At 41.3% G+C, this 18,039-nt stretch overlaps 1 protein-coding gene across 4 annotated transcripts in view; it reads right to left on the reverse strand.

Moving 5' to 3' along the window:
* LOC108236213 (microtubule-associated serine/threonine-protein kinase 1) overlaps nt 1–18,039 on the reverse strand; it is a 54,215-nt gene that overhangs the window by 16,288 nt on the left and 19,888 nt on the right. For 2 of the 4 annotated variants that reach the window (XM_017416718.3, XM_017416721.3), the window contains 7 exons: nt 13,184–13,278; nt 11,422–11,497; nt 8,170–8,242; nt 5,255–5,415; nt 4,174–4,249; nt 2,703–2,912; nt 589–690 (listed from right to left, as the gene is read on the reverse strand). In XM_017416718.3, the coding sequence (XP_017272207.1) occupies nt 589–690; nt 2,703–2,912; nt 4,174–4,249; nt 5,255–5,415; nt 8,170–8,242; nt 11,422–11,497; nt 13,184–13,278 (793 nt within the window). Of the gene's footprint in view, nt 1–588; nt 691–2,702; nt 2,913–4,173; nt 4,250–5,254; nt 5,416–8,169; nt 8,243–11,292; nt 11,386–11,421; nt 11,498–13,183; nt 13,279–18,039 lie in introns of those variants that run through there. The other 2 variants (XM_037978615.1, XM_017416719.3) reach the window with 2 other exon arrangements.

Here is an 18,039-nt window from a genome sequence, read left to right on the forward strand (position 1 = left end):
CTATTTCAATGGTTTTTGTCCCTAGCTCAGAAGGTGTGACCGTAAAGCCGAGATATGCGCATTAGAGCTGGATCAATAAATTGATTCTCCTTGTCGCTCTTTCACCCGCCGCTCACAGTCCTAATCCATTTCCGCGTGTCATGACACACGCAGAGCTGCGCAGTTAATATCCTGTTATGAAACACAGTCAAACTGCACTTCACAGAAAAAAAAACAGACACTGAGGCATCCTCCAGCTTTACTGACACCGCGGTCACGGTCAGACCGAGTCAGGCTGGGAAGCAGCCAATCAGCAGGAGGGCTGCTGAAATTAGCTCCACTGTGGTAAAGGCAAATTTTAATCTAAATGTAAATGTCTCTGTCATCCACGCAGCCTGAACTGAATTCTTCTACTTGGGTTTCTGATTTGTTTTGATTTTTTTTTTTTTTGTATCTCCTCCCCGTGTGATGCATCAGGCTGCTTAAACAGTCACGAGTGCTCATGTAAATTCAAAGAAAAATCAATTTTCACAAGAGTCACGAGCGCTATAATGAGTATTGGAACAACACGAGAGCTATGATCGCTGCATCAGAACTGTGTGGACTAACCAGACACTCCAAAAGCCGTGCAGGTCGGGAGATGATGATGAGAAGCTTTTTCACCAACTCCGTGACGAAGGCGACCTCTGAGCTCTCGGAGCGCTCGAACGCCTGGCACAAAACCACACAGAGAAAGAGAGAGAGAAGCAGAAACTGGAGACTTTCAGACTTTTTTGTCAAAAGAGGGGGGGAAAAAAGGCAGAGTGTGTAATTAAGAACAATGGCAGGTTTAAGAAAAAATGATCAGAAGAAGACAGAACGATGCGTGAAACAGACAACAATGACTAATCAAAGCAAGCAGTCGAGCCGGCTGATGAGAAGAGGTCCCTGATGAAAATCCCTGATACCTGTTAATCTTCTCCGCCAAATCACACGCTCAATTAGTCTCTTTTATTCACACCTGACTCACTAAAAACGTATGTCTGAATGAAATAAAAAGGCTCAAGCGGCACCTGTCTGTTGGTAATTTCTCCCAGGAGCGCAAATATTTCAAATAGCAGATGTGTTTTTTTGTTTATTTTTGTGTCTGCTTCCATTAGGAATCATTTAAATACTGATGGCTTTTAAATTCTGCTTGGTTAGCTGCACTGCTTATAAAATTAGGGTGAAAGGAAAACAACTTTGGCTCAAAATTCTTAAAAAAACTTTTGTTTACAACATTCTCATAACATGACTTATCAGACAGAACAAAAAAAATCATCAAATTGTGCTTTTTTTAAAATTAAACCTTACTTTTAAAAAAGATAAATGGAAGTGATTGTCAGCTGGTGGCCCCTGGACCACGTCTGGGCCACGTGATCAGTCCATTGGCTTGTTATTTATTTATTTAAATTAAACAGTCTGATACAGGGATCAGCTTAGAAAGCAGTGCTGTTTTGTGTGAATACTGTAGGGCAATCAATATGAAAAAAAGCAATGCAGAAGATACTTTTTGCTACATTTTTGGCTCTTAAAGAAGAGTATTTAGGCAGCAAAAGAGTGGTTAGCTCAGGCCTCGTCTGCACTACTCCAGATACTTTTAAAAATGGATAGTGAGCAAGCCCAATTCCAAAAAAGTTAGGACATTTCGTTAAAGGTAAATATAATCAAAATGCATTGATTTGCAAATCTCATAAACCCATATTTTATTCAAAATGGAACATAATAAAACAAAAAATGTTGTTTTTTTTATGAAGAAGAAATAAGGTAATTTGATGACAGCAACTCTTGTTGCCACAGGGGCAACAAAAGGCTGTAAAAGGAAGTGGTGCAAATAAGAAACGGCTGGAGTAGAAATTTTGCAACTAATTAGGTAAGTCAGTAACAGGTCAGTAAGAGGACTGGGGATAAAAGGAGCATTTTAGAGAAGCTGAATCTGCTAGAAGTAAAGATGGGCAGTTCATCAGGAGGCCTTGCTTCACCAGTCTGTGAAAAACTTTGTCTAAAGAGAGTGGAATAATTTCAGGATAATGTTCTTCAACGGAAAATTGGGAAGACTTTGAATATCCCATCATCTACATTTCATAATATTAAAAGATTTCAAGAATCTGTAGAAATCTCTGAGGTCAAAGGTCAAGGCTGACAGTCAGTATTAGATGTCTGTGATCTCGGGGCCCTCAGGGGCCCCTGCAGTAAAACCAGGTCTGGTTCTGTTCTGTTCATCACTGATGGACTCAGGAACACTTCCACACATCACTGTCTGTAAACTCAGTTCACTGGACCATCCACTGATGATGCTTAAAGCTCTATCAGGCAGAGAAGAAGACTGAGCTCCATCCAGAGACTCTGCTGTCTCCTCTGGACCAAATATCATTAAAATGTACGGAGGGAAAGTGGAAAAATGGTCCTAACCACAGACCGCAGTTCTAATAAAACAGTGGTAAGAAGTTTATATTCTTCACTTTCTTAAGAAGACATATGCTAATGATTCTTAAATAGCTCCCCAAACAAAATAAAGCTGAAACTGATACAAATATGTGTAGTTTAAAGGAATATTTCACAATCAATCTTTAAAATCTATTAAATGACTGTGTTCAAAACCTGTTAGTTGAATTCTACAATAACATAACACCCCAATATAATGATAAACTTAAATACAGTCAGTCTTAGAAAAGTTTGTTCCCATTACATCACTTTGAACTCACATCCTGAAGCAGCTTCTCCAGATTCTCCTGTAGTTCGAAGAAGTAGACGGAGGTGATGAGGCCCTCGCGGGATTTGGCCAGGCAGTCTCGGGACAGCTCAGCAATCTGGTGGTGGATGAAGCTGAGGACGCCATCGGCCAGCAGAATCATGTTCTCTGGAGAGAAGGCCTGGATGAACTCAGACAGCCTCTCCTCCATCTGTGCCGTGGCCTGATGGAGCAACCAAGCACGGGTGGCGTTAGAGATCAGAAGCAATAACGGGACAATGGAGAGCGGAAGGAAGAAAGTAACAGGTGAACAGAAAATATGGGTGCTTCAATGCTGATACATTGGCACCCTTAATAAGGACTAAGATAAAAAAAAGGTGGCGCTTTGACATCCTGGGTCACTGAAGGTCTTGAATAGTGAATGCTATTAGTATTTGAGATGAGTGTTTTTCTCAGCTGGAATTAAACAGGACATAAATATACGTCCTTTAGTGTTGATATTATTTGATTCCAAGAACTAAAGCATAAAGAGAGACACTCCTGCGGTGCCTGATGGCGTTTAGCTGCACGGACATGTTCCTGTCTGTTTCAGATCGACTGAAACTAAGTTTAGAGAAAGTTTTTAACAAGGGATGAAGTCTTACATTACATCTTTGCTGATAAAGATTTGGAGGGAGATATTTCGCCGAGGCGGCGCAGAGTGACGTATTCTGGCGAGAGGAGGGAGCCATTTTGTTTGCCACCAGGTGCAACGGTGGAGCCAGAAGGTGGCGAGTGGTATAGATTAATCTTCAGCCACCACAATAATTTGAGAAAAGTACTTTTTCTGGTTTTTATTTTTGCTTAAAAGTATAGTTTCTTTAAATAAATGGGGTGGCCCGTTTACACCCACCCACACATACATTCACACACCAAAATGGAAGTCAGTACATCGCTTATTTTTCAAGTTATGCAGTTCACAAGATGAACCAGAGGGAGAGGACAAAAACAAGTTTTGAAAGGTGTGAGTGAATAATATTATGTAAATGATTTTGAATACGCTGCTGGGCTGTGTTCACACTCATATCAGCACTTTTGTTTTTCTCCAAATCCTGTAACTTTTGTGATACGAAGCCCAAAAAGCTTTTACCTCCAAAGAACTTCCTGCAAACCAAATGACATGCACCATTTCCAACAGCTAGATTATCATCACTGTGAAAGCTCTCAGCTCATTTCCTCTTCGTGTATGTGTGGTGGGATAAGAGAGAGAAATGAGCCTTCGTGTAAATATTCATTGCTGCGCTCAAAAACAAACTTATTGTGTCTGACAGGATGAAGGGGCTCGATAGCATTACGTCACAGGATAGAGTTTAATCAGGCTCCGTCCCTCGTTTTTGTTTGGATGTCTGATATCGTACACAAATCCCTGTTCAAGCATGAATCAAATCAGATTTTTACTAAAAGAGATAGAGCAAATTTTGAATGTATGTGTGTATGTGCGTAACCTTTGGAAAGCGCTCTTTGTACACGTGGTTCATCATCACTATCTCATTATCGTAGCAGGCGGAGGAGCGTCCTGGGCTGGAGGGGAAAACAGAAAACAAGCTGCTGTGAGATTATGACAGCATTACGGTGTGACAGCTTTACTGAGCAATGAACTACTGCCTAAAAAGGAGGAGAAAGATTTGTGAGGGGCTCTAAAGTCCCCCAAAAATCAGCTTCATCAATATAAACTACTACTCTTCCTTTGTGACAACAGATGCCACAGTTTCAGTGACAGGTGTCAATTATTAATAATTATTAATAATAAAATGTCAAGTACTAACCCAAACACGCTCAAATAACCTCACAAACACTTTATAACTTGGGTTTATTAGCTCAGAGGTCTGAGGTGTGGGGTGTGATCTGTCCAGTTCAAAACTATTGAAATAATTTAATTGGTTCAGACGAATTCACTCAAAACTAATTGTTTATAATCCACACGTGTAGCTCCTCATAGGAGCTGATATGGCTAAACTAATGACCACATAAGTTTGTTGCTTCTCATAATTATTGGATATAAACTTTTTGTAAAAAAACATCAGGGCAAATGGTAGCTCAGAATATGTGTTTTGGTTGACTCTCATCTACTACCACACAGATTTTTAGCTCAGTATCTGTAAAAAGGACTGAGATGTAGCTATTTTTGTGTTTGCTAAGGTGGCGGCCATTTTGAATCAGATGGACTCCCAAAGTTAATCAGTTGTAGATGTACGTTCAATGATTACTTTCTCAGTTTCATTCAAATCTGTCCAATGGTTTAAGAAATATTTTGCTAACACAGACAGACAGACACACATCTGCAATTACATGACTGCTTATGATGACAGAAAAACTTTCTCATCATGGAATATAAACCTGTACATTACTGATAAATTCAGTCCTGAATGCGTTTAATATGGTCTGTTACAAAACCGGGGAGGAAAAAAACAACCTAGGGAAATTAAAAAAGGAGATTAAATGAAAGAGAAAAGATCCAATCCTCTAAATCTACTTTGGAAAAGAGGATAGTGCTTTTTGGCAGCGGCCGCTGCTGATGCTGCTGACCTGAGGCTGCGGGAGCGGGGGCGCATGTGGGGGGAGCAGCGGCCCCCATCGTCGTCTGTGATGCTCTCGGTGCTGCCAAAGTGCTTGGATAAGAAGTGGAGCTCGTCCATGGTGGGCTGGGACGGCAGCTGGTGCAGCCGCTCCTGGGAGGAGCTGGAGGACTGGAGCGAGACGGGGTGGGGGTGGGGGGATAGGAGGATGGAGAAGGAGAGTGTTTGGGGAAGTGGAGGAGGAGTTGGAAACATGAAAAAGAAAGAAAGAAATAATACTGTCAATAACATGTGAGGGAACGACATCCAGAGACTGAGGCGTAACGAGGGAGGCAACGACAGCTGTGTAATTACAGCATCCTGCGGAGCAGACTCCACTTTCCTCGTGTCTCAGACGCCCAATTGAAATGGTAATGAAGTCGTCCCGTGAGTCTCTGGGCCAAATTCATGAATCTGTCCATCAACCAAACTTTGCGCCGCTGCTTCATTTGGATCCATCAGCTCAAAGAGACGTGGACCTCATCCAATTACACGTCTAAGTGACAGATCAGTGGCTGAATAATCACAGGTGTCAGGCTAATTGAAAATATTCAGACCTGAAAAGGGACCTGTCTATTTCATGTCAAGATATTTCTTTTAATTGCATCAATGTGGATGTTTTTCTTGTGTCAGTTCCATTGTGTTGTAGTTTGCATTGTTTTATCCTATGAGGCCTGACATTATCTGTCACATTTCTGTTCTTTTTGCTACCCTGGGATTTCTGTTTATCTCTAAACTGTATCTCAAAGTATTTTTTACAAAGCCCATGAAGAGAATGCACGATGAGACAGAGACATAATGTGATTGTATTTCTTTAGTTTTTTTTATCTTTTAACCATTTGTGGCAATTTTCTGGAAAATAGTTTCTACAACAAAAGCACTGCAAAATATTAGTAACAATAATTAGCTTTTTTTCTCTCTTTCCTATATTTTTATACATTTTGTTTTGAAGTTTACAGAGGAAGAAGTTGTCAAATTAGCTATATTTACACCCCTGGTCACACCTTTGCATATCCCCCTTGTGTTTCTACTGCGCATTAAAACACCTGGCTGTAAGACAACAACAACACGTACCTCACACATACACCACAATAACAGAAGCTACATAGCAGGGATCCAACAATAAAGTACACAGATTAATGCTATGATATGCTAACACTCCGTCTGCACCGTCACAGTATTGTGGCGTACTTGTGGTCATTCTATATATAGACGTTACCATTGTTTGTGTTTCCTATGTGTCTCATTAGAGCTGCTTAACAGTGGCGCATTCCTTTGTGTCCATGTTATAAGTACCACTTAAACGTGACATTCATGATGTCATGTGGTTGCCGCTGCGTTGTCGGAGTACATGTGGTGTTGTAAAAGTACCAACCACGTCTACAAGGCGTTGCTTTGGTACTGGTCGTGTACCGTGTCCGGTCACCTGCCGCGCATCAATATAAGACCAACATTTTCTAAATCTTAATGATTCCACACACATGGATCTAGAAGAAACGGATGTGCACGTTGCTGCTGTCGTGGGTTTGCTTTGGGCTTTCCTTGAAGAGGAGGAGGACAAACTGTCGCCGCACTGAAATCTGCCAGAGCGGAGCGACAGAGAGCGCTAGCAAAAAGAGGAACAAGAGCCAGAAGATGGCAGGCAGGACTAACGAACGCAGCATCAGTGTAACAGCAGCATTAAAGTTTATCCATCAGTGAGATGATCACGGGGGCTTTATTTGTGTGAACATCACTGAGTTATCACTTTAACCAGGACAGGGTTGTGTTTAGTCAGAACATTAAAAAAAACCCCACTTATATGTGTTGTGTTTTTAATAACAGTATCAGGCTAAATTTAGCCTCTGGTTAAATGAGCATAAAACAGCATGTGCTCTACTTTGTACCATCCTCCTCTCTCTGTGTGTGTTTGCTCATGCTCTCACAGCCTGGTACTCATCGTTTTCCCTCCTCTCCTCCTGCGTTCATCTACCAAACTCTCCAATGGCAGATGGAGAGACGAGCCAGGCCTCCTACATTACGCAAGAACTTACTCACTAATGACGAGGAGTAGAAAAAGATTTGAGCTGGAGTTTAAATTTTTAATCAAGCAGCGCAGTAATTGTGGGATGACATGCATTCTTTTAGACTCTCTGAGTTGTTAGGGATTTTTTACATAAACTAGATGATTTTCTCCAAAAAAAAAATAAAAAAATCTGGTCATCGAGGTGGTGGATCTGTTCACCTTGCTCTTTAGATAATTTATTTTCTGTGTGCTCAGTTCAGATTACAGTGTGCATGATTGCTCTAATAATTTCAATTTGTAGGAACTCTACATTACAGATTTTATGATATTTGCCACTGCCTCTGTGCATATGAGACAAACGGGTTTTAAACCCTGCAGTCTAGATAAAAACCTTTGTTTTCCCTTTTAGTGGCAGCCATGCCGGTTTTGTTTACTTAGGTATTTCCTCAGGCTTTTACCTGTCCATAGGGTGACTCTGCAGAGAGACAGAAGGTAACACAGAGAGAAACAGGAGGGAAACGCTGCAGAAAATTACCGTAAAGGCTAAAAAAAGAAGCTGCTTGGCATAGAATAGAATAAAATTTCTGTAAATGTATGCAAGTACAAACATATTAATTCTACTGAAATTCAATAATGGATTTGGGTCCTGATCTGGATTGTGGTCCACCATTTGTGGACCCAGTTGCTAACCTGTTAATACAGCACAGGTAAATATATTATTGCAGCACTGCTGTGTAAAGTTGTGTTAGTTACTGTTAGCTAATTAATAAATTGGCTCCTAATTCTAACCAACCTCTCAAACTGCAAAACTATCAGCAGTTGTATTAACACTCATGGCTGGACAAGGATTACGAGGTATGATGTAAAGGAAAAGTTGTTACCGTTGAGCTGGGAGTGTTGGTGCCATATCCAGAAGAGGGCAAAGATGCTAAGGACCATCGCCTCCCATCCGCCCTGCAGGGAACACAAATCTGTTTAGCCTAAAACCTATACCACTTCCCCAGACTTGTAGGGGTTATTTTATGTTTCATAGGATGAAAATACTTTCCTGAAATGATAAATGCGGCACCTAAGACAAAACTCTTGTTGCTCCATAAAATCATTCAGCACACAATCTTACAACACGTCTAGTCTGTGATCCTCAGAGACGAGCGTCTCTGTCGCTCAGTGACAGGCAGGCAGATCTGATAAATGAGGATGAAGGATTCACAGGAGCGCCGGGCTTCTAGAGCCGCCACAGATACAACATCATGTCTGACTGAGGCGGTAAATAACAGTCTAATTAGTCGTCTTCTCGTCCATCTACGTCTTCACAATGCATGAGAGTCACACATATATTACTGCTGTTTAGTGTATTAGCTAGCCAAAGCAAACCAAATATTCCAATCATTCTGGCTTCTGTGGATTCTTCAGACTTTTCCAGCAGTATTTAACCTGTACTTTTTGTTACAAATAACAATTATGCAAATTAAATATGCGTCAAACCAAGCAGGAAAGCTTAGAAATGTTTTCTAACGTTCTCAGGTGACTGCCCCACTGTGAAATGGCGTTTTATTGACTGAGTCTCTATATTTGAATTCGTCATAGTTCCCAGGCACTCGGGTCAAGTCTGCACACAGCAATGATATCATCTTAACAAACTTTGATTCATTACCTGCCTGAATCCTGACATGGCAGTTCAGACCTCTCAAAGTGAGGTTCTTTGAAAAAGGCTTTAAACATTATCAGTTGTCAGTCGATCTACGAACGACTGAGTTTACATGAGACGCCAACAAGGCCCACTCGACATGGCTGCCAGTGTCCATTCAAAGAACAGTAAATCTTAGCATACTTGTTTATATCTTTTTCATTTCATGCAAATTTTTATGCATAACTGGTAACATTTGGTGAAGATATTCAAGAGTCATCTGCGTAAATGGATAAATACTGGAAATTTTAGAAACTCTAATGGTGCAAAGTGGTCCTTTGTGTCTACGTGGCTTTCTTCTCACATGTCTTTGCATGTTAGAGCATATTTCTTGCTTATTTGTAGTTCACTGGCACCACACATGCAAACATAAACCACCAACACAGAAACCAAACTGTCCAAACACCTGAATACCTTAGCTACCAGTTGTGGTCAAAAACTGGTGAGATGTAAGAGTTTATAAATAAATAAGAACTCCAATTCTTTCTGCCTTTTTGCTCGATTCATATATTCTGACAGAACTGACGAGCTAACAGTTGGTCTGATCAAAATTAAGATCAGTGCCAACTTAAAGCAACTCCAATCTCAAAAATTTATAGCGGTTCTTGCAAACACTACCATATAAACTGTTACAGTGCTGACATTTTCACTTTACGTTGTTATTCTGGCAGAAATCTGATATTCCTGCAGGAAGTACCACAGGCTGCCCCGAAAGTGCTACAGCTAGCTGTCAACGCTGCTATTTTCTTTGCAAATAACCGCAGAACTTAATGTAAATAACCGTGTACCAGATGCAGATGTAAGGGCTTATAAAAGAGAGTTAGAACAAACTGAGAAAGTTTTGAGATTGGAGTTGTCTTGAGATGGCAGCAATTAACTTTGGTCTTAGCTGCATTCAGACTAGCCATTAGCTCATCAATCCGGTCAGAGTTAAACTCTATTTGTCCATAACTGAAGCCTACAACAGGCAAAATATTAATAGTTCATAACCTTTACACAGAACCCCACTTGAAATGATGAGAAGAGATCTGATGTTTTCTTGATAAAAGGGATGGAGCCACTTCATGTATAAATTAGCCAGCATGATGAGAGCCGGCTGAGCGAAACATGTTGTTTCCCACCAACAAGAACGAGTTCTTACCACTAAAAACATGTTGTTTTATATTTCAGACTGTTCTTTGTATGGCCCCCTCCAAAATAACTTTAAGGGTTTAATGCATCAAGCATGTGGACACATGAGCAATGAAACTAAAATCAGTTGTATTGATCTTCTTATAGATTAATAATCCTCTTATAAATCACCGTAAGACATGGCTGTGTGGATTTGTTCCCTTTTAGAGACAAGAGCATTAGGAAAGTCTTCAAATGAAACCTTGTGAAGAGTGATTCTCAGTCATCAGGTGTTTGATTGGACTGAGGTCGCAGGTCTGTGCCTGTCAGTCAGTTTTTTGACTGACAGGCAGCAGGTTGTTGATATCCAGGTGAAACAGATAAATATTATCCTGCAGACAATATCACTGCTTTGGCATCCCAGTTCCTCTCAATAGATGTGGCTTGACCAACAGGTCACAGCAGTATCTGGATGGTGAGGAACTCCATGACATGCTATAATAGAAATAAATGTGCATATGACTGATTGAAGCAAAAGTAGTGACATTTTGAACCACTTAAACCCTCTCAAAAGTCCCCTGTAATGTACACGCAGCTCAGTATGAACAGATGCACGGTCGTTTACGCACACGGCCTTCTTGTCTTCTCATTACGGCCCTGTGAGTAAACACAGAGAAGCTGTGAATGTAATTAGGTGGCCCTGTCATGTACTGTACATGAGTTGGCCTGTTACGCCACAAACACCTGCGAGGCTCTCCGGGATTTGCGACACCTCTAACAACAGACCTCTTGTCCTGACACTCGCTCTCTCTCTCTCTCTCTCTCTGTTCTCCCTCTATCCAAAACACGGGCAAAATGAGGCCGCAGGGCCAGACGTGGCCCTTGGATGATCTCAGTCTGGCCCTTCATGTCCTTAAACTAAAATAGAGCAACTTGACACAGGTGAAAACTTAGATTTAAGCAATGAAACTAAAACTAGCATTCCTGGAAGAATTGCATATCGCCGCCACCTTGCATGCAAACATTTTAAACAAAAAAAAACACAGTCGACAAACATGCAACAACTGTTAGATCCATGCAGCCATGCGCTAGATAATAAGCATTTCCTTGCGTTATATTCAGTTGGATTTTTGGCGCTTTAATCTCACTAAACACATCAAAATGGTCCTGTGGAAGAAAAAACAATATTGCCCACCCCTGCTCTAACCTTTACTTCATGATGACCCGGCTTTATTTTTTTTTTTTCCTTCCCAACTCTCTGGCACGAACGCGAGTAGCTGAAAACACATGCCACAACACATTAAACCATGCAGAGGAAGTGTTGTAAAGCAGCAACCTTCTGGAGGAGGCGAAGGAGAAGTGTGCAGGGTTGCTTGGGGAGAAGTTTCGGGGGCTGTCCAGGGGGCTGCTTCCTGCCAGAACAACAAGACAAGCGCTGCGATGAGACACATCAGAAGTGAGAAGTTTTTTTATATTATTTTAACCTGTCTTACGTTTTTGGCTCTGTGGTTGAGCTTTACAATCCAAATTTACATTTCTGTAGATAGTAACCCGGACAAAATGTGTGTTACTAGTGTTGGTTGGTCAGTGGAGCAGAAAGTCAAAGCATGGACTTGAATTGGTCTTTGTTAAAAGCTGGTTTAGGCCTGGTCTGCTTCTTTGCTCCCTACCACGCTGATGCCAAACTAAGCGTGAAGTTACAAAGCATGAGAACCCTATTCTTTGCTGCTTTCCCATTTCCCTTCAGTTTATGTTCAGGGAATTAGGTCAAAACTATTCTGGATACTGGGTTTTTCGCTTTGCTTGCTGTCTTGGCCAGCCACGACTCTTTTACCCCTTTTTATTAATAAAAACAACATGATCTCAACCACATAAGTCGATCTGTTGCTGGTTTTCTTTGAAAGTGAGGAAAGAATGAAGAGTTTCTTTTTGAGGCCAGGTGTAACGTTGCTATACAAACTAACAAATGTGGAAAAGTGGAGAATAAAAATGCCCAAAGGACTAATTAGAAGTTGCCATTCAGAGTGAGATAGATCCAGACTTGGTTGGAGGCGGTAATTTCTTGGTAGTCCCGTTGGTTGCCTGGCAACCTGAGGGTAAAAACCAACAAAGCTCCTGCCTCACAATCCCTGGTTAAACCGTGGCTCGTTTCTGTCACTGTTTGATTATCACACAGATTAAACAATCATAACACAAAGCCCTAAAGAGATAGTTCAGACATTTTGCAGTGGGGTTCACTGTAAAGAGTATTAATGTTTAACATCTTACCTGCTGTCGATAACTGTTTGAACAGCCTCAGGAGAAACAAAGTTGAAATTTAATCAGATTGATGAGCCAACAGCTAGTCTGAGCAAGGCCAAAACCAAAGTGGATTGGGGTTATTTTCACTTCAATTCAGTTTATTTATATAGCGCCAAGTCACACCAAAAGTCGTCTCAGGGTGCTGTACAAAAACATTCACATATAAAAGCCATTAAGTAAAAGTTATCTATCTAAGGAAGCCAGCAGATTGCGTTGAATCTTCACTTCGTCACAATCTCTCATCCTGAGCAGCACGTTGGTGTGAGTGGAAATAAAACACAGAAATTGTATTTTTTGTTTTAGGATGGCGTAAATCCACTTGGGTCTTAGCCACGCTCAGACTACCCGTTTGCTCATCATATATTTTTCCAAACTCAGGGTCGTTCAAAGAGCTATCTACAACAAATAGGATCTAAATTGTTTATAACTATTTTACAGAACTCCACTCCAAATGACGTGTACTCACCCTTTGGATGTGCTAGTGAAGGGTTTTCCTTCTTTATTCTGCCTCAAGTCATGTTTTACCTGATATCTACAACATTTAGATTCATCATTCAGGCACTAGAGAGGAAGTGATCTTCGCTCCGTTGGCCAAAAAATATCTGGTCAGTTTTATCCATGTTAAAACTGACCAGAATGTACCTTTTGTTGCTACTGTGCAATGGAAACATGCGACTTACAGTCCTGTCATTTCAAATCAATGGTAACTTTTTTGCTTTTTAAATTAGATCATAGCAAGACACAGAAGATTAGAAAAATAAATCAGTCAGTGTTTTTCACAACAAGTCTGTGCGTACCAAGGTGTCCAGGGAGGGGCAGGGGGGAATGAGGGCGAGGCAGCGTGGGAGAAGTGGTCGTCAGTATCAGACTTTTCCTGTTGCTCGTGCGACAGCTGCGGAGAAAACCACGGAGAGAGCGTAAGCATGAGTGCGAACTGCATCCGTCCTCGTATCTGTGTCACCGTGCGCATGCACGGAGCAGCTGGCGTGGATCGCTGTGGGAGCACGACAGGGATAAAGAGGAATTCAATTTCCTTAGTCATCCGTCCCTGCCGGGGTCCTGTGAGCTCAGATGAGAATGAGGAGAGGGTGATGGAGAAGAGATAAAAACTGTGGTGCAGAAACATCTATTTTTCTATGATCTCAGGTAATTATGTTGGGTCAACCAGACTGAGTCGTCTCCAATCTACTTGTTGACTCCAGACACATTCATACTGAACATAAGGGATGTGACTCACACACCATTAGGTTAGAGAAGAAGCTTTTGGCTTTTATGAGCTCCTCTTATTTTGTCAGAAATGCACAGTGCAGCTGTGTCATTAGGGCCCTATCAACATTACCCTGAGTATTTTTAAAAACAGAGATTTTCTGTACTGTCTACATAGAAACAGAGTCAGTAAAAAAAACATATATATATATATATATATATATATATATATATATATAAACAGAGTAGAGATTATTAAAAGCTCTGTTTATGGACAGGCGATGTAAAGCTTTTCAGAAACAATGACTTAGCAGCCTATTTTGCACACAACTAGAAACTAAAACAAATACGGAGCTGTTTTTATCGGTTCTTTTGGGCGTGTCTCACTCCGTTCTGACCCTTTTGTTGCCATTTAACTTTGATTTTTGTGCAGAAATAGTTAATAACTAAGAGAAAATTGTAAACAGCATCAAAGGAAAAGAAAAAACTTTTGGGAGAATTTTTAGTCAAGCTAAAAATGATCTTTTTCTGTATTTTGAAATGTTGTTAATGTGAATGTAGCATGGCTATTTCAGTATTTTTGTTAGACTATGTGGACAAAGTCTTTCCAAATCAAACTTTTTATTAGCTGTTTCTAAAACTCATTTCAAGAAACGTCTTCATCCACATAAAAAAAACAACTGAAAAAATGACCCAAAACGCTGCAGTAACTATAACAGGCCTGTACGTGGTGCTATAACACTGCCATGAAAATACGCCATAAACAGGAAACAAGGCATGAGGAATGTGCACAAATGTGAGCATGGATGTATGGCGGGGCTATGACATCACTCCTGTGCAGCTGAAGCGCTGTTTCTTCGTGGATGCAAGGCTGAAACTCTGAAATTCATGTTGTGCAGATGGTCCCTGAATCTGAAGGTCTTAGCTCGAGTTTTTGCAGTGTACTTTGTTGGTAAAGAGCAGGTTGAGGGTCCTAAAAGACTTCAATAAATGCAAATAAATCCAACCGAGAACAAAGAGGGGAGAACAAACCAACTGCATCATCTCTTTTGTGTAGATAAAAAAGGAAACTGGCTTCTTCTGACATCCCTTTCACTTCCTCTGTCACAAGCGGTCTAATGTGAGCCGAACACACACACAGATTTTCATCATCTACACCCGCAGCGTAGAGATGAGAGCTCGAGCTGACGAGATCAACAGCGAGGCAAGGAAGAGACATCGTGGGACCAGAAAGAAAGAAACACACATGAAGCACTCTTCTAACACAATGATTATAACATTAGAGTGTTTTTTTAATCAGCGCTAACTCAGATTCTGATTAAAACTTGATCTCACAGGCAATTCAAGGCAAATTACCGTATTCCAAACAAAACTAACGACGCGAGAAAATGAGCTAAGTGATCGGAACTCAAAGCAAGAACGCACTGCAGCTTCACGAGGACAGATCTTTTTGGTGTACAAGTTGTTCTTGTGAATGCTGGTGGACAGACAGCTTGAAAGTTTGCTTCGTTTTTTTTTCTTTGACTCCTACATCGGGCTGCTGTCAGAAGCTGTAAATCAAAGGGGATTTGGAAATCACACTTTTTCAGTGATGTATTTTAGAAGAGTACCCTACAGCTACAGTCTCTATGAAAATATGCACTGCACTCAGCATCACTGTGAATGTGGAAGTGAGTGGCAGAAAACTATAGGAAGACAAACTATGATATATGATGGTATTCCTGACAAAAACTGATGGCAATGTGAAACAGGGAGGGGAGCTGCGGCCGTTTTCTGGCATCATTTGCAATTCCTATCACTTAGATAAAGGTTTACAAAAGCTCTCACATAATGAAGATTTTGAAGCTTGCAGTTGTTTTAGGATGGCAGCAATCCACTTTGGTGAGAATTCAACTCTATGACTCTGTTTACATCTAGCACTAACATCTGTCCTAAGCAACTGGATTGCATCTGGACGGCGCTAAATACACGTAAGAACGCCGTCAATGGGCATTGAAAACAACTGCACTCAGGCCCTGCTGACATGAGGATGATCTCTGGAAACTTTTTTCAGTGTTTACAGAGGCAAATCACCAGGAAAGAAGACGCTGTGCTCATTGAATCTGCTGTAGTTTCCATGCCAGGCAGGGTTGCCAGATAATAAATGATGAACTATCGTACTGTAGCTTTAAATTATTGTATTTTCATCCAAACGATCATATGTGTCGAGTGAGGTGCGCTGTCTTGGAGGGGGGAGGTTGTAAGATTAGTTGTGTGCTGTGATTGGTGAACGTGCGCACAGAAAAGGAGGGGGACTTCACCCGAAAACTGTACTATGAAAACTGTAATTATCGTATATCTGGCAACTCTGATGCCAGCCTTTCAACAAGACCTGCATGCAGTCTGGAGCAGGTGAACGGCTCCATCCAAAATGGCGACTACGCAGACGTTTGTTTGGTCGGGTCGCTGCTTCGTGTTGAACAGCACTCCGCTGTCCGCCTTTATTACTGTTGTTGATCTACTAGTTCAAGCGCAGAAAACCTAATGATTGCAGCCGTCTGTAGTGCACACGCGTGATTTCACACCTCTGCAGAGGTTTTCCCGAAAACCTTCACTATGACATCTGGATTCAAAAAGCTTCGGTTTCAGAGAGAACAAGGGCTGCGCGAACAGCCGAGAAATTGGCCTTGTGTAAACTGGGCCTTGGACCACCTTCTAAGGTGGATTTGCATACAGAGCGGGGAACTGACATGCAAAGATATTTTTATGGTACGCATTTTACTGCCAGGTGTGAACGCTATCAAAAAGAGCCGTCCCCTTGCAGTCAAATCAACCAAGACAAATGTTAGTGCTAAGTCTGAACAGGGCCTATTTCCTCAAGCTGAGCCATAATCAACAGGTAAAATATTATTTGTTTATAACCTTTCCACAGAACCCCACATCATCGGATCTCAACTATAACTTTAGGTCACTGTCCTGTACAGTGATACAACGCAGTCCAACAAGATCACAAAGATAAGAAACAGACATCTAATCTATGTTAAACTGCACAAAGTAGTCGTGATCAAACAGTTCTTGAACTACTTTTATGATAGTTGATTAAATACTCCTACTAGTAACTAGCTAGTCCTGTAACTTAACCCAAGCTTTAACGCTCTGAACAACTTCACATTAGCCTATGATCCATTTGTGTTAATGCCCGGGTGTATTGTGTGTGGGTTCTGCACATCTTCATGTTTTCATTAGTTATTTCCTGAGAGTAAAAATCAAGATGGAGACAAACACAGAGACGCAGCAGCAGAACAGCTCTTGTTTAATAGATTGTCAGGGCTGCGTAAAATCCACAGAAGCCTGCTGCAAACACACAAAACCCAGCAGTGCTGTCCTTGAGTTCAGGATTAAAGTGCTCTCAGTACTCAGCGGTAAAAGTCAACATGGAGTCGCTCAGCCGCTGATGCAACAGAGTGGAGCCCGAGGCCCGTTTCTTACTGGATGGTCAGTCAAGATTAAGAGATGAGGCGGGTTGAGAGGGAGGAAAATGGACTCTGTGTACTCAGTAAATCTGGGCTGCACAAACTTTTCTCCGGGTGTTGAGCTTAAAGCACGGATAATAGAGCCGGGGAGATGTGCAAGGGTAAATGGGGTCGGCTGAAATAAGCATGGCGTTGAAACCAAATAAAACAAAGGAAAAGTCGTTGGAAACAGAGCGAGAGCAGTGAAGAAAATGGGGAAGGAAACAGAAAAGGTTGAAAGTATTCCCAGAGGTGCTTGTGCCCTACAAACGAGGTAAGCATGACCCAGATTTTCTTCTTTTTTTTTTTTCGCAGTCGTACAAACACAATGATGTAAACAGAGCACGTAGGGAACTATTGTTCATTGTACGCATGAGCAAACAACACAGGCAGGAACTGAAATATTCAAGCAAAGCCAAACAGAAGCCTCTAGCCAACTTTTGTTTATACTCCTCCTGTTATTTAATGGCAGGAGGGAAGAAAATCCATGCTGTATAATTTTGTTAGCTTTATAGTTTAAAGGGAAAAAAAATCACTGAGGGGTATTTAGGGGGAGTGATGCAAAAACCAAAAAGTGTTAAAGCACTAAGAAAAATCTCCATTATTTTCTTTTTCTGTTAAGTTTCATAACCACATGATAAGACTTGGGCAATATAATCTGGGAGGAAAAAAATAAATAAATAAAATTAAAAATTCACCAGTGTCTACATGCCTGAAGGGAAAGTGGTGGAGAAGAGGGAGCCGTGGTCACGTGATGGCCTGTTGCTACGCAGCGTGGGTCAGGGAGACTGCTGATGGTNGAGGAGGGGGAGGGGCAGGGTGGGGGGGGAGGAGGGGCGGTGGTTTACGCTTTAAATGATCTAATGGGGACATAATTCGAAATGGCAAATAAATCATCGCTGTCAGGAGGAGGAAACCAGCAGCAGGGTAGAAGTCGAATGATCCCAGGCTTGTAA

The sequence above is a fragment of the Kryptolebias marmoratus genome, linkage group LG12 (genome assembly GCF_001649575.2).
Source record: "Kryptolebias marmoratus isolate JLee-2015 linkage group LG12, ASM164957v2, whole genome shotgun sequence".
NCBI classification, from domain to species: Eukaryota; Metazoa; Chordata; class Actinopteri; order Cyprinodontiformes; family Rivulidae; genus Kryptolebias; species Kryptolebias marmoratus.